Here is a 25302-nt window from a genome sequence, read left to right as displayed (position 1 = left end):
GAAGTGCACGGATTTCTTGTAAACCTTCTTGTGCGCACTCATGAGATGAGGGGCCGCGGCAAGCAGCTGGACGTCATGGACTATATTTGGCATGAGATGCGTGACTGTGCCTTTCTTCGCAAGCTTCCTCAATATGCACCTTACATCATGAGGCTCATCTGTCTCAAGTGGGAGCAAGAAGGCCATGGAAATCTTCTTGAGCAATATCACCCCATCACCATCCATAAGGAGAAGAGTCCTCTTGTCAAGAAACATGATCCTCCAAGGTTCGGCAAGGGAGCTCCCAAGGACAAGGACGAAGACGAAGCCGATAGTGATGACTCCGACTATGTGCCCAACTCCATCAAGACCAAGGGCTTCTTCGCCAAGCTCACCGCTCGCCTCAAGAAGTCTTTTTGCTTCAAGAGGGATCTTGAAGATAGAATGTATCAAGCTCATCACGACAACAAGAAGATCCGCCAACGCCAAAAGGCAATGATGAGGCACATGCAGCTTCCTGTCTCCGAGGGCTCCGAGGACAACATCACTCCTCCCGGTGAGTGGAAGTCGAAGCTCGTTTGGTCAAGCTCCGAGGACTCCATCCCCGAGCCACCTCATGGCAAGGGCCATGCTCAAGAAGAAGACGATGATGAAGGAGAGTATGAAGAGGGGGACGTTGAGGATGAGGGTGACGAGAATGAAGACGACGACGCCGAGGATGATGATGACGAGTGATTACCCTTGGGGCGTTAGTATGCTCCTTCTCCCTTTTTGGTGTCTCGATGCCAAAGGGGGAGAAGTTGATCTATTAGGACGGGAATTTGCATGGGGATGCCAAGGGCTTGGTGCTTCGTTTTGGTTCTTTCGGCCTTGGCATCAAACCTTCCCCTAGTTATTCGGAACTTTATTCGTATGTGTGCTTGCTACTCTATTTGTGGATCTCCCGATCCCCCGGTTTGTATTAAGACTTAATCGTTCGTAGCTTAATGGTCTTCACTATTTATCCTTTGATTGGCTAAATCAATTCTATGGAGGCTCTCATTATTATGAGTTTGGGTTTTCTCAAGGCAAAGGTATGAAAAGTTTCACCCAAACTCTCCTATATGCATGTATACTTGCCTCCATAGTGTGCTTGTGCTACATGATCTTGTCATATGTTCTTCTTAGCACTTGTGCTTGGTTTGTAGAATCTAGGGGGAGTTTCTCTCTAGGATGTGTGCATTTGTATACAAATGCATATTCTAAATATGCACACATCTAGGGGGAGCTTCGCCTACTCTTGCAAACCAAATACCTTATCATAATATCCTATGAATTATTGCAAATTCGTGTGTTGTCATCAAACACCAAAAAGGGGGAGATTGTAAGAGCAAGATCTATATCCCTCGTTCTGTGTGTTTGATAACAACACTCGAACAATTCTAACCGTGCACAAAGTTTGTCATTGATAGGTTTGCAAGGTGTACGGTGCCCTCGCCGGACACACTATGATCAGAAGACCGAAGCGTAGTTCTTAGGCTTTCTGGTTTTGTGTGTGTGTCGTGAGGTAACATGGTAGGAGAGGAAAAGAGGAAAAAGCTGTTTTAGCCATAGCGGTACTACCGGTACCAGGAGCGGTAGTACTGCTACCCCTACTGGTACCGCCCTGAGATACCGCTCTGAGGATTGCACGCGAGATTGTCCCACAGAACAGGTTATGGTACCTTTACGGTACCTTGAGCGGTAGTACCGCTTGCAAGCGGTAGTACCGCCCACGGTACCGCTCAAGTACCGTAACACGTTACGGCAGTACGCTCTGGTACCGCTTTGAGTCCAGTAAGGTTTGGACCCTATTGCGGTACCTCGAGCGGTACCACGAGCGGTAGTACCGCTATGTGTCCACATGGACAAGTTCTGTGGGGATTCGAACTCAGAGCGGTAGTACCGCTTTCCAGAAGCGGTAGTACCGCTTAGGCAAAAACAGCACATAGCGGTTGGATTTGGAGGGACCTATAAAAAGGCCCCTTCTTCTCCAGCCCCAGTTTAGCTCTTCTCTCTCTCTCTCTCCTCCATTGTTGCTGAGCTCAAATTGAGGGGATCTCCCTCCCTACCCAATCAATCTTGCTCATACTTTGAGGAGTGGTGGAGGAGACCCCGATCTATCGTTCTACCGAGAGAAATTTCACCAATTCGTGGTAGTCCTTAGTGGATCTTGGTGGTAGGGTTCCTATTGTGGGACATTGGAGAAAGTGCATCCATGGAGGCTAGCTTGGTGTTGTACTAGCCCCATGGGTTGTTGGGAGCCTCCTTGTGGTGTGGAGCTCGCCCCAACCTTGTGAAGGAATCACCGCCTCGACCGGTGCCTTAGTGGAGAAGGGGAGCACCTTCGTGGAGCTCTCTCGAGGAAGAAGGTGAGGCCTTCCTTTGTTGTGTGGCCGTCTAGTCTCTTGTGTGAGACTAGCACCTCCTCAACGCAGTACGTACTTCCTATTGTGGAAGGAACTGCGGGAAACAAACCTCGCCTCGTCTCCGCGCCCTCCGGTTGTCCCGCTCCTTACTCTTATTATCTTGTGTGATTCCTTTGCTTGTTGTACTTGTCTAGGATCATTGTAGGATCACCACCATCGCTAAAGCTATCACCTTTACCTTCCGTTGCACTAAAAATTGAAAAAGACTAAAACTTGTCGTATCGCCATTCACCCCCCCTCTTGATCGCTACGATCCATTCAGAAACCCCAGGTCTCTTTGATCCGGCGATGGCGGCGCTACACGTCGCTTACCTCGATGGAGGCATCGTCTTTGGAGCTGCCACTCTGTGCTGGTTGGTTGGCGTTGCTGGGAGACAAGTGGTTGTTTGGCTTGGCCGGAGCGTGGATGCGGCATTGGTTGACCTTCACTCAGGGATGTTCGTGTCTACGGTGCAGTCTCGGTGATTGTCGTCCTTCGATGGCGTATGAGGTTCTCGTTGCCCCGTGTTGTGCCCAGGCTTGCTCATTCGGTGATGGCGGAGGCAAGAGGAAGTGTGGAGTTCGTCTCGGTGGAACTTTGCCCTTCGGTGATGTCGGCGGCTTTCGGTGTCGCGATGTAACCTCGGCAGTGGGATGCCCTTCGACGGCTGTTGTGACCTTCCTAGTTCGAGACCAAGAGGATGTGCAGCGACTATCTTGGTGGAACTCTGCCCTTCGGTGGTGTTTGCGGCTCTCGGCGTCGCGTCACGACCTCGGTAGTGGGATGCCTTTCGACATTGGCTGCGACGCTCCTAGTTCTTTCAAGGTGTAGAGTAATCGCTGGGCAAGCGAGTTTCGTTTCTTTGCGCTGCCTCGACTTCAAGATCCTTTCGGCTTATCCTTCAACACCCCTTTCTGCTCTTCTCGGTCTGTTCCATTGTTGCTGGATGCTTAGTTGCTAGGCTTAGCGGTGTTATTTCTGTTTTCTCCTTTCTCCTTCGAACTTGTAATTTGACTCTGTACTTGAGACTTGGCTGAATATATGTTCAGCCTGGCTTATGCCCGCCGTAGTTACAGTAAAAAAAAAAGCATTTCATGCTTCCGCTCGTGGCCGAAACTTCATATTTTGCATCTCTAATTTTTTCCATACACCTGGTGAGAAAACTGTAGATAACAATGACTAAATAAGCTAGACTTGTCTCACGTACAAGTTTCAAAGGTTTGCAAGAGCTATCCCCCAATGTGATAAGCTAAAGTGGAAGAGTCGAAGCACATCATGAAACGTGATACCAACTAACAAAAACAAACATAATCTTATGTACGAGCCACCTGTGGAGCGGCAAGCACATAATATTGATAATGCATGTATCCCGTGCTCTAAAATACGCATTTAACCACTGGAACGTGTGGTCTAAAATATTGGACCACAAGCCAAATCCTTGAGGACCCTTGCCAAAAAAAAGTAGTAAAGATTTCTATCAATGCACATACATTTTAGATCTTAGCAAAACACATTTGTAAATTTTATATATTTTGAAATCAATAAGCATATAGATCTTGATTATTGGAAACTTATCTATGCAATTTTCCATAAAAAATTCAACCATTGACTATGTCTATTAAAATATTGTAGAGTGACAAAGTAAGTTCTTTGACTCTAAGTTTGTAGGCCAATGTGACGTCAGTGACTTAGATGAGTGCGACGCAAATTTGACCTTAATTTAAAAACTCCTTACCTATATTATGAAATGGTCCACGGCTGAGATTTAAAAACTCTTAGACTGGAGACGAAGGCGGGTGCTAAACACCGACCCGATCGATGGGTGGAAGGCACCGTACACCCCCCACGACCCAGGTAATTCAGTGGGCCGCGGCCCATCCCATCAGGTGAGTTTATTTTTCCTTTTTCTGCCTTCTTTTCTATTTTTTATTTTCTGTTTATATTTCGTTTTTTAAAGTCAAACACTTTAAAAAACTTTTTTCGAGAAATTTTTTTCGTAAAATTAAATTTGAACAGTTTTCTGAAACTAAAACATTTTTTAAATTTGAACATTTTTCGGATTTGAACATTTTTCAAAATTCGAAATTTGGACAATTTTTTTAACTCGAATAATTTTAAAAATTGTACATTTTTTGAATATGAACAAATTTCGAATTTGAACGATTTTTCGATTTGAACCATTTTCAGATTTGAACAATTTTCAAATTGAACAATTTTTAGATTTGAACATTTTTCAAATTTGAAAATTTTTCAGATTTGAACTATTTTTAAATTTGAACGGAAAGAAAAATAATAAAAAAACAACAAATAAAAAGAAACAGAAAAGGAAAAACGAAAAAAGAAAGAAAAAACGAAAAAAGAAACATAAAACAGAAATAAATGGCAAACTGGGCCGACCTGGGGGTGTATAGGAGTTGCCGGAGACGAATGAGTTGAAAAGATCCAGGCTCCCCTGACCACCTCACGGGCCGCCATGCTACCCACCAAATTTGTACCGCGACGCTGCACGAGTTATTCTGCCAGAAGAAGCGGCCCAAGAGGCCGAGACCATCTCCTCCCAGAAATAGGCAGTAAAACGGCCCGCCACAATAGTGGTCTGTGGTCTTTTGCCACCACCACCAGCCTTCACCATGTCTAGATCAACTGTGCGACGCCGATGGTAATTCCTCCACAAGCATCCTGAAACAGAACGTCTCAAATGCCTTGAAAGAGAAAGAAAGATTTGCCTGTGAAGTGCTTGTGGTTGTGGCAGCAACCGCGTGTGAGATAGTGTGCTATCATGTACGTCCCCTCCGTCTGGGGCCTCTCCGTTTCGTCAGTACGTACGCTTGGCTTACAGCAGCAACAAGCAGGCCCTGGCAACAAGTCATCCGTCTCGTCCAACACACACTTGTACGACCAAGACAACTGAAAGTCTCGTTTGGACTTTATCCGGGTCATATCACTCTTACCTAATTCGATCGATAGTGGTAACTGCTAGAGCCTAGCAAGGTGGCTGAAAAGAAATTATTAAAATGGTCTATTGTTCAAACGCTACATGAGCTAGAGTACCTTGCCCGCGACATTTGTTCATGTATGAGAAGGTCATGGTGGAACGGTAGTCAACACCTTCTGCCGCCGCGTCGATTAAACACGATTTGTGGGAGTACGATAAAGTGAAGAATACTCATAAAAAAGTTGAGTAGATTCATAAAATATCACGCAATATGGTTGTTTACATTATTTGTTTTATAATATTTGTAAGTTTTCGCGGACTCCCTGTTTTGTCATTTTCAGTCTTTTTTTGTACTTCAAACCTAAAACACTCATGCATTTCCTCCTCTTTTTTTCATGTAGCTCCCAGGTGGCAGGGCCGAGCTCCACTACCATTAACTGATAATGGACCAAGAACGGAAAGTCTTAAGTCATCCAAATGCTAATAGCAAAAGTAAACTAACCGCGATCTAGCCTCTAGCGCCACTCGGGAGCTAACGTTTTAGGAGAGAGGATTTACCTACAAACCACACACCCTACACAGCAGCATGCAAGCCCAGGGTTGCAAGAACATAATCTTGCATATAAGGCAACATTAGCTTTTGAGCCTCACTTACCAGCACACCAAACCAATTTTTCCCAGGGCAACGGTCGTGGTAGCCAAACTTCCTCTCATCTTAAGCTCATCTAGGATCATCTTTTTCGATGGCATCATGGTCAGTTTGGACAACTCTTGCACCAGCATTGCTCGTCAACCTAGCTTGCCTGGTAGCATTTGATCGAGCGCAATCCAAGGCCGGTTCCGCTTTATTAATTTTTTCTAGTTTCCTATAAATTTCTTCCCATTTTGTGTTGGCATTAATCCTCAAGTTTTACCGTATGGGTTATAATTTTAAAAGTTCCCTTTTCACAAAAAAATGTCAACTGGATCATTCAATATTTCTAACTTCCGCCACTTCACTGGCCATACAAGTTTTGTCTTGGAAGTTAACGGTCAAACATGTCGATTTTCAGGACTAAAAGCAAACCAGGGTAATTTTCAGACCTGTTAGAATACATGTACGGTGAGACATATATCTATATTTGTGGATCATATCACTCTTACCAAAAACATATATCTCTATTTGTAAGGAATATTTTGAAGGTAGTAGTTGAGTCAACCAAAAGATACTTCTTCCTGACCAAAAACATATATCCATCAAATTCAAAGATCAACATTTTGTTTTCAGTGCCAGTAAATTATAGTACCAGTTATGAAAATTGGGCGGTGCCAAAGGATTTTCATAAGAGTGTGAATTATGTGGACCAAATGGAGAAATATGTTCACTCAAGCTATATCTCACTTATATAGTGTTCTATGCACTTGGAACTGAATAAGAGTAAAATATCAAGTGAAAAAATAACAAGTTAAGCAAAGTAAACACAATAAGAAAAAAAGAGAGTTGCAAGTATGAAAGGGAAGGACTAGGGTTCATCGTTTCACTTTAAATCTATGTTTTATTTCATGCCACCATGCTCATTGGAACACACTACTTTAATTTTCGAGTGCAAGGCCTCACTAAAGTAAAAAGGGAGAACATATCTTAAAAATAAAGTATGAAATAAAATATAAAAATCAAGGATTTATAACTTCAAAATTAAATTAGAACTATCTTAGCAAAAACAATAAAGTCGAGAATCCTCACAAATAATTTCAGTACATTCATAAAATATCTGGGCAATATGGTTATTTTCATGATTTTTTGTAAGATATTTGTGAGTTCTCTTGGACTCCCAATTTATCATTTTATGTACTTTTATACTTCAAACTTAAAAACAGTTATTACTTTCCAAGGTTCCTTACGAAAATCTAGTTTTCTATAAATTATCATCCTTACCATTTTGTTTTAGTTTTTTTCATATTTAACCTCATGGTTTATTATTTTATTTTTTATGAAAAAAGAAAATTGTTGAATGTATCGCTAAATATGTGAATCTGCCACCATTTCACCGTGCATATAAATGTTGGTGTTGAAAGTTAAGGGCCAAACATGTCTGACATTCGGTTTTGGACTAAAACCAGACCAGGGTAATAGTTGAGGCAACCAAAAGGTACTTCTTCCTGACCTAAAACATATAACACTATTTGTGGACCTTCCGATCCATAGGAAACAATATTGGCATTAAATTCAAAGATCAACATTTCGTTTTTAGCGGTAGTTAATTTTGAGTTTGTATAATTCATTGGCAAGAAACTATGATATAATTGATAATTAGGTTGTGCCAAAGGAGTTTCATAAGGCGTGAATTCTGTGGACTAAATGGAGAAAATATTATGTAAAGCTATATATCTCATTTATATAGTGTTCTTTGCACTTGGAACTAAATAAGAGTAAAACATCAAGTGAATTAACAAGTGAAACAAAGTAAATAGAGTAAAGTAAAATAAGAGTTGCAAGTACGAAAGGGAAGGACCATGGTTCATCGATTCACTTTAAATGTATAATTTATTTTGTATCATCGTATTCATTGGAACACACAAGTTTTCTTTTCATGTGCCAGGCCTCACTAAAGTAAAATGAGGACATATCTCCAAGTAAAGTATAAAACAAAAACAAAAAAATCAAGGATTTCTAAATTTAAAACAAAATTAGAACTATCTTAGCAAAAAAAGAAAGTACACAAGAATACTCACAAATAGTTTAAGTACATTCTTAAGATATCAGGTAATATGGTGTTTTTCATGATTTTTGTTAAATATTTGTGAGTTCTCTAGGACTCCCTATTCATCATTTTATGTCTTTTTGTACTTCAAAATTTAGAACACTTATAGCCTAACAAGGTTCTTTTTTTTGAAAAAAAATCTAGCTTTCTATAAATTATCATCCTTTTCGTTTGTTTTGCCTTTATTTTTTGATTTTTACCTTATGGTTATAATTTGAAGGTTTTATTTTTTCAAAAATGAGAATTGTTGACTGGATTGCTAAATATGTTAAATGTCCCACTTCACCGGCCATACGAGCTTTAGTGTTCGAAATTAAGGGTCAAACTTGTCGGCTTTAAGTTTACGACTAAAAGCAGACCGGGGTAATAGTGGTAGAGGTTATCAAATGATAATTCTTCCGGACCAAAAACATCCAGCTCTATTGGTCGATCTTTTGATCCAAATAAAACAATATTAGCATCAAATTTTTAGTGCTAATTAATTATACATGCATATAATTCATCATCAATAAACTATGATATTATTGAAAATTAAGTCGTGCCAAAGGAGTTTCATAAGGTGTGAATTCCATGGACTATATGGAGAAATATGTTCTCTCAAGCTATATATCTCACCGGAAATACTTTTGTACTTTCCATGCCAAAGGAGTTTCATAAGGTGTGAATTCCATGGAGTTACACCGGAAATGTGTTCTCTAAAGCTATATATATCTCACCAAAAATACGTTTGTACTTATACCGTCAGTGTCCATTTTGCTTTGAGATTCAGATAAAAGGAGGAGAGAGTGCTACCTTTTCATCTACCACAACGAGCATAAATCTCGAGGAATTAATCGACTGTAAACACCTACACATATATCTCACTTATATAGTGTTCTTTGCAATTGGAACTAAATAAGAGTAAAACATCGAGTGAATTAAGAGGTGAAGCAAAGGAAAAGAAGACTGCAAGTACGAAAGGGTGGACCAGGGTTCATCATTCTATGTCTTGTTTATACTTCAAACATAAAAACAGTTATAACTTTCCCAAGTTCTTTTAATAAACCTAGTATTCTACAAATTATCATCCTTACCATTTTCTTTTGGCTTTATTTTCTCAAGTTTAACCTCATGGTTTATAATTTTAAAAGCTTATTTCCCCCAAGAAGAGAATTGTTGACTGGATTGCTAAATATGTGAAACTGCCGCCAGTCCACCGGCCATACAAGTTTTGCCGTTGGAAGTTAAGGGTCAAACATGTGGGCTTTAAGTTAACGACTAAAAGCTGACCAGTTGAGGCAACCAGAAGACACTACTTCAGGACCTAAAACATCCAGCTCTATTGGTGGATCTTTCGATCCAAAGGAAACAAAATTGGCATCAAATTCAAAGATCACCATTTCGAGTCGATAATTCCTGGGCAAGCGAGCAACTATGATATTATTGAAAATTGAGCCGTGCCAAAGGACCTCCATTAGAGGGTAAATTCTGTGGACAAAATGGGGAAATGGCCAAATGGGTAGATGCCTAGTAACTACAGGAGAAGCTGCCATGTAAAGGACTAAATATCGACTCGAGAAAAGACATGTAGCACATTTCCAATTGAACCTTTCAAAGATATGTTCACACGACAGTTCAGTGAAGTTAACTCGTGGCCCTCTACGCATAGTCAGAGTTAAAGGACTAAACAAAAAGAGAACCCCAAGAAAAAGGAAAAAAAAAATGCAATTCCAGAAGCAAGAGTAGATAATCCATGCCCCCAGTTCGAGTTGAAAACTGAGACTCTGGTTCGGCAGCTCGGCTACCTTTGGAATCTCCAGATGCACCGAACCGATTGAGTCATCGAGATGCAGGTCCTCGCATTGGACTAGTTAACTCTATTGAAAAATACTCATATCTGACTGTTCTTAGTAGGAAATGGTAACCTACATCCTAGGTGCAGTCGGCCTCCATGACTTGTGAGTTCAAAACCGATTAGAGCTAGCCGAACGATCATGCATATCCATGGGTATTCTAATAATAAATTCAGAATCAAACAAAAGGTGCGCGTAGGTAGTAGCTGATCAGACTACAAAGAGACGGAAGTTTTGGCAGTTAAGGTATGCCATGATACAATTTCTTGCAAAAGAAGAAGGGCGAAGCTACGTACTCTAACTAAGTGAAACGGACTGCAAACTTTCATTCAGAGAAAATGTGAAACGGACTGCAAACTGAACTAGATAGTTCCTCGCAGACAGACAGTAGTACTGTACGTTGATGAAGAGTCGGTCTCCCGAAAGCCTGACGGAACAAGCTAGCAAGTGACCAAAACAATCAGCCATTGTAACAGTAGTTGGCGTTCACAAATCGCGAGTTCGCGTCTAACATGGCGTTCCAATGAGCACAAGCTTCTAGTACGTTCCCGTCCCCGTCGTTCTCCTCCGCGCGCGTGCGGAAACGCCCCGCAGTTGGCATGATAATTTTCCGGTGAGTTTAGACACCAGCATTATGGGAAATACATAATTATAAGACCCTCTTTTGTGCACGGCTGCACCAAAGCTAAGTGTTGTGCAAAAGCGAGCTAAACAACAAATGTTTCAGATCGTCCTTGTCCCATGCGCGAGGATTTCATTGCAATTAAAGTAGGATATGTCGGTCATCCGTCGGCGTCGGCTGTCATTGTATATGCGTAAAAAAGAGGAGAAAAAAGAGTGCAAAAGGGTAGCTTTTCCACATAAATTATTGACTTCAGCATTCTTTTGCCACATTTCCAATCATAACTTCAGGAATTCTCTAGAAACTTTCTCTTCCTTCACCCAAAGAAAGTAGAAGATTCAGATAATGGCCAACGATGAATGAACGTTGTTCACTGCATACACCAAGCTTTAGGAATAGCGGGCACCGAGTTTCATATATCAGTTTAACTTCAACATATCCAAGTTTTCAAAAGTAAAATTGTTCTATGCTTGACCAAGTTTAGAAAAAAAAATGACGAGACCATATCAGTATATAGAATATACCAATATATTTCATGCAGATTAACTGATATTGATTTCATATTGTCGGTGTTGATATTGTTTGGACCTAAGAAGCCGCCTTTTGGAAAGGAACACAGACAGTAGTTGGATCGAAAACTTTGAACTAGTCATGTTTGTTCATGGAGGGCATGCTTATATCATGTCATATACAGGACAAACAGAATATAGAATAACGAGGTTTATGTTGGATAATTAGGCACATAATATTAAACATGACGACAGTAACTACTAACATGTGAAACTCAAACATACTAGATGCATTAATCAACATGAATAGTAGCAGCGCTAAAAGGACGAGATGTCGCCTAGAGGGGGGGGTGAATAGGCGTTTAAAAACTCTTGCGGATTTGGCTTGTAAGAATGCGGAATTAAACTAACGTTTAGTTTACAAGCACAACTCCTAAATATGCTAGGCTCAACTAAGTGCAACAATAACAACTAGAGCTAAGCAAGATAGGCACAAGATATATGAAGCACAAGTGATAGCAAGATATATGTATTTTAAGCACGATGGCTATCACAAGGAAAGTAAGCTCGGGTATAGAAATAACCGAGGCACGCGGAGACGAGGATGTATTCCCGTGTTCCCTTCCTTTGCAAGAAGGTACGTCACGTTTGGAGGAGTGGAGGTCCCACGAAGAATTTCCCAACGCCACGAAGGCTCACCCTATTCTCCGAGCCACACCCACGAAGGATAATGGCCCTTTCCTTATGGTTAGCTTTTCCTCCACTCCGGAGATGGCAAGCTCCACAACCACTTCACAAGCTCCACGAAGGAGAAGCCCGGGCCTCTTCACAATCTTCCTTGAAGAGATCACCGGAGCACCAACCGCGAAGCCAACTAGGAGGTCTCCCTCCAAGAGTAACAACTCACGGTCTCTCACTCGAACTAATCGTGGTGGAGAGCTCAACACTATGCAATGATGCAACGCAAGAACACTAGAGGTATTCAAATCCTTCACACTCAAATCCCACCAAAGCAACAAATGCTAGGATGAGATTAGAGAGGAAGAACAAAGAGAAAATCAACAAATGACTCCAAGATCTAGATCTAAAGAGTTCCCCTCACTTAGAGGAGAGATGGATTGATGGGGATTGTAGATCTAGATCTCCTCTCTTAGATCCCTCAAGAATGAGCAAGAATCATGGGGGGAATCAAGAGATAGGGTAAGTTCTTCAAAGTCAACAATGGAGGAGAGAGACTGGAAGAACTTATGCAGTCCAAGGTGGAAGAAGGCCTATTTATACTATAAGGAGAAATATAACCGTTGGGTGAGTTTCAGCTCAACACAGTCGAGGAGGCCGGTCAACCGGGCCAGGGGCCGGGCCGTCCGGTCCAGGGGCCGGTCAGACCGGGCCACCGGTCGGACCCGGCCGGTCCAAACCGGACCATAGGCCGGACCAGCACCGAGCGAAGCTGGAAGACTTACTGGATAGTGCCTGGTTGGCACCAGTCCAGGGGCCGGTTTGCACCGAGCCATCCGGTGGGACGGCCGGTCACGCCGGGCGAGAAACCGGGCCTGCAGGAAAACATGTTATACAAAAACTGTGATAACTTCTGTGTCCGGACCCCGATTGACATGAAACCAATTTTGTTGGAAAGATAACAACGAATAGAACCCCAACAAGAAACGGTGAAGACGTCCAAACTCGAAAACGCAATAGAAGATGCATGCAGATTCCGTTTTCGATGAACTTGGGCTTGTTGTAAAGCTTAGCAACAAGCTCAAGAACCTCTCACAGAGAAACACTAAGAAGCAATAGGGATATGCAAAGTATGCAAAGGATTGAGCTCCCTAAGACGATGTGATCAAGTTACCCAACCGAAAGCCCCTCTTGATAGTGCGGCTATCTATCTTATAATCCGGTCTCCCAACAACCACCTTGAGACCGGTAAAAGGAAAATCTAGCAAGGTCATACCTTTGCCTTGCACATCTCGCTTGATCTTGATGATAACTCTTCAAGCTCCACTCAAGCCGGAATGCCTTACTTGATCATTGTTGCTTCGTGAAGACCCACAAATGCTCCCCCATACACCATGATGGGAAATCTCATTTGATGCACATCTTCACATGTCCATTATCACCAAATGGACTGCAAGCTTCAAGCATATGATCCTCTTGAGATGCTTAACTTGAACTTGCCCAACTCAACCCTGATAACGATCACCACTTGATGTCATCCTCTCATGGGCTATATGAAATCTCACTCTTGATGCATGCCCATGAAAATATACCTAACGCACATAGACAACGCAAGGGAACATATATGATGGGTTAGTTCATAAAGCATGATTGACACGGTTTACCATAACACATGACTTCTCGTGGCACATTCTTCATGCTTCATGTGTTGACCAAACTTGAATCTATTCTTCACTCTTTGTATTGGTCAACCTTGTATCTTCTCATGCTCTATCATACTATCTTGAGGTGCATAAAGAATTCTTCATTTGTTTGCATGCTCTAAATCTTAGTCAATCATAGCTCAACTTATGAGACTATCATGACACCGTCTTAGAGCCACAACTTGAATTTTTCACTTGGAATCAAGCACTCAAGATCTTGATCATTCATTGCTTATCACATAAGGTATAGCATGGCTAATATTGAGTTCCACATAAGAACTCCATCTTCATTTTTTTTTCTTGATCATATCCCATATATATCTTCAAATCGATGATCTTGATGCCAATAAACAAGGTATATCTTTATCTTCATGGCATCCATACTTGAATCCAACACATGGACTACAAGTAGTACCTATGGAATATTCCTTCATATAAACTCAATGAAAACATTAGTCCATAGGGATTGTCACTAATTACCAAAACCACATAGGGGCAATATACCCTTACAAGCGCAAACAGTAAAACATCCATCGCTAAACAGATCGAGATATGTCGCACGTACCAATCTGGTGGAGGTGCAAGTTGAGTGTAGCAGATGAAGTCGCAGCAGTAACGTTGTTGATGACAATGTTGTTGACGACGCGTCGAAGTAGACGACATTGAAGATGACGGTAGGCAGCACCGGCCGACTTGGACGGAAGACGACCTGTGGTGAAGAGCTTGACCAATCGCGCAGAGTGCTTTCCAAAAACCTAATCCGTCCTCTCGCGTACAGAACCGCAAAGGAGAGCGATTTCGGAGACCTGCTCTCCCGTTTGCCGGTGCACGCCGGCGGACAGGATGGAGTAGGCTACGATGACGACGCAAGCAGAGAGACGTGGAAAACCCTAACTCGAGTATTGGATGTGTTTCTGCGGTAGCCGGGCAAGAGATTATATAGGCTCAGGAAACCCTACACAACGTGAGCCACGTCCACGTCGCACACACGTTTCGAGTCGGTTACAGATATCCCACGGTCTGGGAGTGATTCGAACCGACCAACTGCGACGTGTCCGTCGAGGACTCTGTTCGTTTTTCTGAACTGCAAAAAGAAAGGAAAGTCTCGGCTCGAGGCGCAATCTACTCACCACAGTCGCGGCATGTCGTGTCGTGTCGAGACGAGCGAGCGAGGAGGAGGAGGAGCGTGTGTGTATCACTCCTCTTCCCACTCACTTACTAGTGGTGGAACAACCCACCTTATAAGGTGGTCTAAATTTCTCCAAACTTTTCATGTGAGACTAAACGTTCCACCTCTTGCCATTCCCTAATGAGCTGCACCAACTTAGGCTTAAACTCACATGCCCTGTCACTATGTGGGCTTTAAGTTTGATAGGAAAATCCGAAATCTAATTTGGGACACTTCATATGGGCCCAATATTTCAACAGTTTACACATACGATGGTTTACATATGATATAAATAAATAAACCTTATTTTAATATAAGAAAGTACTCATAATTAAACAATCGTTATCAGTTTGGTGATGGTGTGCTTGTGTATTCTTATTCTCAACTTTTTTTTTCTTTCGAAAATGAATCTATCACCGATCGAAGCTGATATTATTTGGGAAGGGGGGGGGGGGCAAGTTGGATGGGATCTCACTTTACATGCGATCCGTGAGATCAATTTGTTTGAACAGACCAACATGTTCAAATATTGGACAAAAAATTGACAACAAACATCTGTCCTATATATGCAAACTCTAAAAATCTCCGCTTCAAATTCAACCTGCACTTAGAAAATCAAAAATGGCAAATCTTAGGTGTGAACAGTGTGAAATCCTGTTCACCTAAAGCTAACACTATTCAGAGTAAGTTTGTATTTTTTATTTCTCTACCCGTAGAGGAACTTTTGAGCTGATTTTTTTTTTGGAGTTGTAGATACAACTGGTAGGTATGTTGTATAGAAGTTTCAGATTTTTTTTGCAATTTCTACGAATGAATTTTGTGAGTTGATCCTACGATCTCACCTAATGAAGTGATCCTATACAAGTCTCCCCATATTAGTGGTGTCTGACATGTGGCAAAGGAGAGTTTGTGAAACTAGGATGAGGTTAAAAAGTCATTTTGGATCATGGGCACCAGTGCTCTTGTTGTATTAAAAAATTCGAAAATTATATTTATGTATTTCAAAAAATTATGTAACAAAATTCTAAAAGTAGCTAATGATGTATTCCACTAACGTATAAAATCTCAATTACAAATGTTTTGTTTTCTGAGCTACACAAAAATGACAAAGTCTGAATTTTCTTGGAGATTTGAATCATTATACTCATATCCACATATTTGTTATTTTTGTGCAACCCAAAATACACATTATTTCCAGTTGAAATTTTACACTTTTATGGGATACAATAATTTACGACATCATGATTTATTTTCAAATTTTTCTAAAACTTAAAAATATGATTTTTAATTATTTTTCTGAAAAGGGATCACTTATGTGCACCAAATCTCTGGCCGAGAAATAATAAGTACTCTATTTGGGTTACCGTGAAATATTCAGAAGCTTTGGCACGTCCACTGTCGTCCGCAACGAGTCTCTTTCGTCCTTTAGATGAACTACGAGATCACCACCATCAGATTTCTTTAGAGCAAGAACAATAGTATAGCCAGCAGCTAGCTGTAGTGGTTTGCTATGTCATCTATAGTTAATTTGTAGCCATCATATACTAGTGAATTTTAACAATGTACTAATTTATTAAAATATGATCCACATTTCACTCTCAGAAAGTGCCTAGGAGCACGTGCTAGAGCTGGCTCTTGCATTAGAGCTCACTTACCTTCTCTCTTCTATTTTCATTCCTTCAACTAAGCAAAGATATAATATTTTATTTATTATAGCCAGCTGACTGTACTCTATCGTACTTGCTCCTAGTCCCCTGTGGCTCGTTGTACGTATAGGTGATGATGAGGTTAGGTAGAACATCACTCAAACATTGGTACTAGTGATAACCATAACTTCGCCAGCGTGTTTTACTTGAAGAAGTGTTCTGAATTCTGATTGGTCTCCCTGAACTGTGCGACAGTGCAAACTCCTGAACATATACAGTGATCTAAAGTAGAAGTAGAAAGCGTACCAATTTGACGCATGGTTAATTCCATCGGGGACCGGCCTATGAAAACGTGAAGAAGGTAAAACGGAGACGGCAGCCTAGTACTGGTCACCACACACTCGAAGACTTGGAGAGCTTGTGCCACACTTGTAAACAGCATCCTTTGATTCCTTTGGATTGGATAGGGACTCAACAGGCCGGTGTTGAAAGCCACACCAAATCAGCCAGCCGCGGCTTCGTCAGAAGAGTGCGAATTAGTCCATGTATGTCATACACATGAGGGATGGTGTTTGGAAATATTTATACATTTCGCAACTACTATTACAATGGAGAAATATAAGTGGGTTTTAGAGCATCTTCAGTCGCGTGTCCCCAAAACCGTCCCCCAAAAGGATTTGGGTGCGTCGGGCAACAAAACATTCCCAATCGCATCCCTCAAAGCCGTTTTTTGTCCGGCGCGGCCCGATACGATGCCCAGCGCTCCGAGCCCGTCCCCGCCCCACATAGAACGCTCCGGGCACGCCGGACACAACGAAAAGCGAGGCGAGGCGTAGCGGGACCGACGCGTCAGCGGCACATTCAAGTTTGGACCTAACCGTCGCCTACCTCGCGACGGAAGTTATTCACGCGCAGTGACATACGACCGAAGCGTCGCAGCTTTGCCTTAATGGCGACGGAGGGGCAGGCGAGACGTCTCGTCGGTGCTGCGCAGCCTCCACGCGTCGTCGGCGTTCGCACGCCACCGCACGTTCCCGCGCTTTCTTCCCGCCGCTTCTCCCCCCCGGCTCAATGGCAGCCACCACAGCCGCCGGCACCCCTTTCTCCACCACAAGCACAACCCTCGTCGCTTGAACACCACTGCGCAATGATGAACCACCCGGCGTCGGCCAGTTCCCTCCACTGCCATCTCCTCCACCACCACCTGATTCGCAGTTCGGCATCGACGCCGTCGCGGAGGAAGAGCCACGGTGGCGCCGAGCGGAGCTTTGGCGTGCAAAGCGGCGGCATCGGCTGGAGGCAATAGAGCAGCGGGAGCGTCAGCAGCGTGAGGCGGCGGCGGCGTCAGCAGCGGGAGACCCCGCAGCTGAGGAGAATGCGGCGTGGGAGGAGGCGGCGCTGGCGGACACCATTGGGGCATTCGACGCCGCCACCGCGGAAGAGGCGCGGCGGCGCCGGACGGAGGAGATGGTCGATCGGTGGTGTGCGGAGCGGCAGCGCCAGCGCATGGAGCGGTAGGCGCAGTACTCTGAACGGCGGGAGGCGATCGAGCGGCGGCAGCGGGAGGCGATGGAGCGTCAGCAGCAGCTGGCGACGGAGGAGCGTCAACAGCGAGAGGTGGCGCTGGCGGCAACATAGGCGGCCTGGGGGGGCGGGCGGATGCGTTGGCGGCACAACTGGAGGCGCAAATGGAGGAGGACGATGACGAGGCGGAGGAGGAGGAGGCGGAGCAGGAGGAGGACGATGACGACGATGACTTTGAGTGGTTCGACGATGACGGGCCGCACCCGGACGAGGCGGCGGATCAGCAACACGCGCTCGTCGAGTCCTTTGAGTCGGAGAAGAAGCTCCAGGACGACGGCCGTGCCCGCGAAGAGGCGCAGATTCGCCGCGACGTCGAGCTCTCCCTCCAGGTGGCGCATCAGGGGAGGGCAGGCGACGACGCGCTGCTGGAGCAGCGGCGTCTAGTCACCGCCCTACGCATGGAGAGGCGGCGTGCGCAGCAGGAGCTGCGGCGGAGGGGAGGCGACGACGGGTAGGGTCGTCGGACGCACCGCTGGGCGGTCAGTAGAATAGGGTTTAGATGAAATCTAGCCGTTTTCATTCAAACTTTGTAATATATAATCAAATTTGAATGAAATCCTTTATTTTCGTGCACTAATATTCATTTGGGGTGGGCGTTTGGGGGACGCGGCTGGGGAGCGACGTCCCTCAAACGCAGCACGAACAAAACACGTCCCCCAAACGCTCAATTCGGCGCCGTTTGAGGAATGGTTTGGGAGGACGCGACTGGAGATGCTCTTAAGCCTGTCTGACTACTCCCTCTATTATAAATTAATTGAAGTTGTAATCTTGTTCAAGTCAAACTTTGCTAATTATGATCCAGTTTATAGAAAACATGCAAGTACCTACAACGGCAAATCTACATAGTACCGAAGACATATTTATGAACTAAATTGGTGTTTTAGATATTGATAAACTCAAATTGTTTCAAATATGTAATTTTGAAACAAATACATCACATGCCAATATATAAATAACACCAGTTAAGGTGCGAACTTTTCATCTGGGGCATCCAAAAGAAAATCATCTCTTAGTTGTGGACAATGTTTCTGCCCACTCTTATCAATTGCATTGTCCTCTGCAAGACTCCAACATAATATCAAGAGTTAGTCAACACATATTCCCTACTAGTACGTTGGACTGCTGGAGGAGATGCTTCAACCTTACGATGCCTATGGTGGTACGTTAGTGTTCTTCATATTTTTTCCACGAAATGGCATATCTCAGCCTCTACAATGTTGATGCACATACTTATGTGTGTCTTGTGGGTGGCGTGTGTGTGTGTGTGTGTGTGGGGGGGGGGGGTGGGGGGGGGGCGGTGGGGAACTATGTTGCGCTCGATTTTCTGAAAAGTTATATAAGTTATACTTAGTCAGCCATAATTACTTCTGAACTTACCTTTGTACTATACAACTAAGAACTTCTGTTTTTCATGCTTGAAGAATGTAATATAAGTAGTTTACAACATGTGCATGATCTCCGCGTTAGGGAAACATCATAATTTTTATATGAATATTTTGCATTAAGGAAACATCCTTACATATGTGAAAACATGTTTCAATGCACATATATTAATATCAGTTTGATATTGTCCATGTCGGTAGTTCTTTCTATACTTACAGACGAACCTAAAAATATTTGATATGTGCAAACTCTAAAATTACTTACATTACATGCTATTTTTGTCAAGCAGCTATCAGCGGGGATATTGTTATTTTTTACGAACCTCCTGAGAGTGCGGGGATGCTCCGACAATATTTCGAACAAGAAGAAAACTGATCAAGTTCATAAGAAGAATGGGGCAGAAAACCAGACAACACTCGGTTATTTAGGGGACTGATAGATCCCTACCTTGTGTTGGTTTGGCTGCGGAATAGTTCAGAAGTTCTCCGAAAATAGCGAACGGAACCCGGCAACGCGCGAGGATGAAAACACACCAATCATGCAACACCACGTGTCTAACAGTATACGTATTTCCATCAGGTATATGATACGTATTGCCACCATATTCTGACAACATGCATTCACATTAACTGAGCTGTCGCTCTCACCAACCTGTCCTCCCCCGCTCCCTTTCCAGACCAAGCAACCATAGAAGTTGCTGCTCCTCCTAAGCAACTCCTAGCTCCCTTTCCTCCTTGCCGTCCTTCATCTAGGCCGGCCTCGCCTCCTTCAAGCAGGCTGTCCAGATGCTCACCAGCATGTGCGCCCTCGAGCTCCAACGCACCTCCTGGCCGGCCGTCATGCCCCACCACGGCGGCAGCATGGTGTTGCAAGCTAGCTCGGGCGATCCAGACCATGGTCTACCTCGCCGCCGTGATTTGATTCTGCTTCAGACTTGCCTTCTGGAGGGCGCCGGCATGAGGACGCATTGCTGCTGACGTCTAGGAGGAGCAAGGGTTCCATAAGAAGCTACTTGCCAAATGGTGCGGACGGCGACGACTAGCCGAACGCATTAGCAAATGGCGTCGACTAGCTAAATAGACAGTTAATCACGAGTTTACAAAGCTCATCTGTGAAAACATGTCTATCCACTTACGTATTAGGGAGTTAATCTGTTCTCATTATTTGTGTGATTTGGCCTAAGTAGTATTATATCTGATGGGTAATTATTATCTGAATGTAACTGACATATCCGTGCCTGGTCAATAAATTATTGTTATAACAGGACACCATTAGTACAAAATATTTGATTTGAACTAGTACAAAATCACAATTTCACCCGCTGCGCCATTAGACTACTCATAGTGGGAGTAACATAGCTAGTAACATCACACACCCCAATGCATTTTGGTGACATGACATGATAATAAATGAAGAAAGAGAGTGAGGTGGTAACTAGCTATGTTACCATAACATCACACTTCTCAATACAAGTTGAGTCTACAATTTAATAAATATAACATGCATGATACCATATATAAATAACTATCCACTATGGAGGTAGTAACATAGGGTAGTAACATGCACCATGTTACTACTCTATGTTACTCCCCACTATGACTATAGTACAAAAATGTTCATTCTGGATTAGTCCAAACTAACCTTTTTTTTAACTTTTTGCACCACTAGTAAAAAATTGTTGACCTGTGATTTTTTTTTTCTATCCGCGCTATTGATAATTTTTTAAGAATTTGTGTTTAAAATTAATCATTTTGACTATGTCTACCATTTGTTGCAACGTCTATTTTTTGCATACTATAAAATCCATTTTTGGTTGTTCCTACTTCTCCTTGCCTTAATCTATATGTTGGTAACAATTTCTTTTGGATTCCTTTTTTCAGTTGTTACCATTTTGATAATTTAGATTCCCAATTAGTTTAATAGGCATTTTCTTTACTACTTTTGTTGAATGGTTCGATCTAAAATGATGTTAGTTAAGATAATTCCCTGCAGTTTACATGTGCAACTGTGTTTGCTAATTATATGTTTGTTTAAAGAAATAACCGGTATTAAATGAAGGAGGGGGGAAAGTCGGCCAGCATGCATGCATGCTCATTAAAATTACTGGTCTGCATATATGCATGCAGAGTACGGATCCTGCATCTTGTATTTAATTTGGAATGTAACCACCCGCACATGCATACGAGACGGGTATGTATTTCTTGCGTATCCAATGAGATAAGTAAAAGTAAAGGCAGTGTATTAACTACACGCTATATTACATGCTAATCACATAGCAACCTCGACGCGTATGATTTCGACCTCGCCCGTAGCCGGGTTCCAAACGTCCGGGTCGAGAAGTTCTCTTTGAAATTAACTTATTTTCTAAGCTTCCACCAACAATATGATATGAATGCCCGAGTCGTGAATTGGTCCAGCATATATATCCCGCTAGTATTGCACCAACACTATGATATGAGTGCTGACAAGAATACAGAGTGAATCACAGAAAAATATAAACACATGGACATCCGCTAAGTTGGGCTGAACTTACCTGGATCTTCTTCCACTGAATTCGTGAGAGGTAAGAGTCTTAGAGTAGTAGTATTGTAGAAATGTTGATTCCTCGAAAAGAACACAAGTAGCGCTGACATAGATTTCGTTTAAGTCAATGCTGCTTACTGATAGATCTCTCTTAATCTTCATAACTTTTGTTGGCTTGCCTGCAGAATAGTTCAGCGGTTCTCTTGGAAATTACCTCTTTTTTTTCTAAGCTCCCACTGAAAGCAGTGTCTGGTTTCAAATTTTCAAACGCTTAATTAACTCGTAGCTAAACCAAAAGGACCTGTATCTGTTTATTTTAGACATGGCCTATAAACAAAGGTATTGCGGCACATCGAGCATGATGTAGCCGTGGTTGAGGTATGGTCGATGTCGTAGTCGTCATATGTGGTGTAGTCGTATTCGCCGAAGGCGCAAAAAAATTGCGCGTTTTTGGTCGTAGGGTTTTAGGTTTTGCGCGGCGGCGGCAGCGGGTTTTGTCGTAGTGCGGCGGCGGCAGCGGGTCAGCAGCGGCGGCGGGTTTTGTCGTAGCGCGGTGGCGGCAGCGGGTCTGCGGTTGCGGCGGGTCTTTGTCGTAGCGCGGCGGCGGCAGCGCTTCTGCGGCGGCAGGGTTTTTGTGTCGTAGGCGACGACGGTAGTGTTGACGGATGTCGGCGGAGACCATGTTGATGTAGATCTTGGCGATGTAGAATTCGATGTAGATCTTGTTATAGTCATACAGCTTGACGTAGTTGTTCGGATCGGTGATGTCGGTGCGGATGGTCGGCGACTTAGAAGATATGCTGCCGTGTTGAAGCTGCCCATCCTTACCACGTGGGCGACGGCCGGTGCGATCCGGACGGATTAGACCCGTGTGATGGTATAAGGGGAGATAGACTTGGAGTACAAGATGATCTAAACCTAATCTAATCTCAGCCGTACATGTATTCTAACATAGAGATTTTAAAGTACTTGCGCAATCAAAAAAAGGAAACGGCAATGGGGTCACCACAGAGCCAAGAAATCATGCCGTCACATTTGAGCCTACTTTTCCTAAGCACAAGTAGGAGTATTATTTCAGCTAGCTTCCTAGTTAGCCAGATTTCTTAAGACAACGACAGCGTTGATTGGCGATGGCTGCTGCTCGCTACTTATTAAGTTACTATAGGTTGAACTTGAGCCATTTCAAGCACTAGACTCAAACCATTCAACTAGTGGACTCAAAGTTCGATCATACCCATAATAATTGATTGAGTCCAGAAGAGACTAATCAATGGAGGATGGGATGGATACACTTCTCTCCCACTAAGACAAATAAAGAGCTGCTACTACTGATTTTCAAATTAAGAGATAATGAAGGGTGGATTCATATCGAAACAAATAAAATCACTTTAATCCTCATAACAAACAGAAAGCGCAATCGATCATTTCTAATTTCCTCAACCACTCCAAAAGGTTGTCTCGAACTTTTGGGGTGCAAAAAAGCACTGCAGAAATCATCATCCCGATTTAGTGATTTTTAAGCAAGTAGTATACGTGTGAGCTCACTCAATCAGTGTATGTGCTACCAGCAGGACAGGATGAGTCGCACTTGCTGATTAACAACAGCACAGCGAAGCGAGTAGACCCTGCAACGCATGATCGATCGATCTGAGAGAAAAGCTGAGCCACGAAGGGATCGCCGGCCGGCCCCAGAAGAAGCTGGAGGGAGGGAGGTAGTACATTTTGCTATCCTGGGACAGGGGTTTCAGGTTTGGTAGGTAAACGCAATAGTCTGGGAGGTAGGAGGTAGGGTCTCGCAACTGCTGGGCTTGTCACCAGTACCACAGTGCGTGCATATATATCTGTGGCGGCCCCCGATCCATGCTCTGCCTCGTCCAAACAAACACTTCCTGTGCTTGGCAGCGTTAGCAAATCAAGGTAGAGTGGTGAGGTGAGCTGATATGGGGCGAGGCAGGGCACCGTGCTGCGCCAAGGTGGGGTTGAACAGGGGCTCGTGGACGCCGCAGGAGGACATGCGCCTCGTCGCCTACATTCAGAAGCACGGCCACTCCAACTGGCGCGCCCTCCCCAGGCAAGCAGGCCTTCTCCGGTGCGGGAAGAGCTGCCGGCTGCGGTGGATCAACTACCTGCGCCCGGACCTCAGGCGCGGCAACTTCACCGCCGACGAGGAGGAGACCGTCATCAAGCTGCACGCCTCGCTCGGCAACAAGTAAGCTTTGCATGGCGTGATTTGGAAGGGATTCCTCTCTGCAGATTGTTGGTCCAGGAGAGTCTGGTGTTCTGACCGAACTTGCAATCTGATTCAGGTGGTCAAGGATCGCGGCGTGTCTGCCCGGGAGGACGGACAACGAGATCAAGAACGTCTGGAACACGCACCTCAAGAAGAAGGCGTCGCAGTCGCAGACGGAGCAGAAGCCAGCCACGGACAAGAACAACCGCGAGGCGGCCAACGGAGACTCCAACGACGCGCCGGTCCCGTCGCTGTCTTCTGGGTCCTCATCGACGGCGATAACGACGACGAGCAACGGCTCAAGCGGCGGCGGCAGCGACACGGAGGCCGGCGAGCAGTGCGAGACGACCAAAGAACCCGAGATGACCGATATGCTACCCCCTCTCGAACTCGAGCTCGAGCTCGAGCGAGACCTCGACATCTTGGACATGCTGTTCGATGCGCCAGAGGAGGCGTGCCCGGCCGCTGCGCCAATGCTAACGTCTTCGTGCTCGTCTTCCTCCTTGACGCCGTGCATCGGCACAGTGGAGGAGCTGCTCGAGCTGCCGGAGATCGACATGGACACAGACATCTGGAGCATCATCGATGACGATTTCGCGCGCCTACATGGCGATGCAACAGTGCCATGTAGTACGACAAACGCCAGTCAACAAGAGGAGGCAAAGGAGTGGTGGTTGGAGGATTTGGAGAGGGAGCTCGGCCTGTGGGGGCCCACGGAGGAATCCCAGCCGCAAGTGGACCCACACGACCAGATAGGCTGCGACAATGTGTGCTCCTAATTCTAGTCCAGGCCCACCACCCCTGCCTCCAGCAGATCGGATCACCAGAGGCGTGTCCGATTCTGAATACAGTACGTAGAAGGTTGAGTATCACAGTTTCACACTGAACTCAGCGGAGAGATCATACAACTTGGAGAAGTTTCCAACGAAACGTTTGGACTTGTTTATTTGGTTTCGGTATTTGGAACAAACTGAAGAGCTAGGTTCATTACTTAGAAAGAATGCACATACTACAAATTAAGGGAATGAAGTTCAGGTCAATACTAGGCCAGTAATGAAGAACACAAGTTCCCTCTGTTACTCGTCAGTTTAATCAAATGTACTTTGAATATATGTATGCGACGGTGCTCGATTGATGATGAGTCGATGCGAAGTGCTATATGAACTAGTATATACCTCTGGCCTTGGTTAACTTGTTGTTTGTAATATGTGTTCTTGCGACTCATTTGTACTAGCTTGTAATTTTGTAGCTGCATATATACTGCATAGCGTCATCGTGTCGTAAGCACTGGATCATTCAGTGGCCTACCACTACTACCAGCTATCATATATGACTTTTGAAG

At 44.0% G+C, this 25302-nt stretch overlaps 1 protein-coding gene across 1 annotated transcript; it reads left to right on the top strand.

Moving 5' to 3' along the window:
• Positions 1 to 23670: 23670 nt before the first annotated feature.
• On the top strand, positions 23671 to 25076 carry LOC124688098 (myb-related protein Zm1-like). Its single transcript, XM_047221814.1, has 2 exons — positions 23671 to 23939; positions 24037 to 25076. The coding sequence occupies exons 1-2, from the start codon at positions 23671 to 23673 to the stop codon at positions 24737 to 24739; spliced, it is 972 nt and encodes a 323-aa protein (XP_047077770.1). The 3' UTR covers positions 24740 to 25076.
• The last annotated feature ends 226 nt before the right edge of the window (positions 25077 to 25302 follow it).

The sequence above is a fragment of the Lolium rigidum genome, chromosome 2 (genome assembly GCF_022539505.1).
Source record: "Lolium rigidum isolate FL_2022 chromosome 2, APGP_CSIRO_Lrig_0.1, whole genome shotgun sequence".
Lineage (NCBI taxonomy): Eukaryota > Viridiplantae > Streptophyta > Magnoliopsida > Poales > Poaceae > Lolium > Lolium rigidum.
The sequence above is the reverse complement of the archived record's forward strand: the minus strand, read 5'-3'. Positions and strand labels throughout refer to the sequence as shown.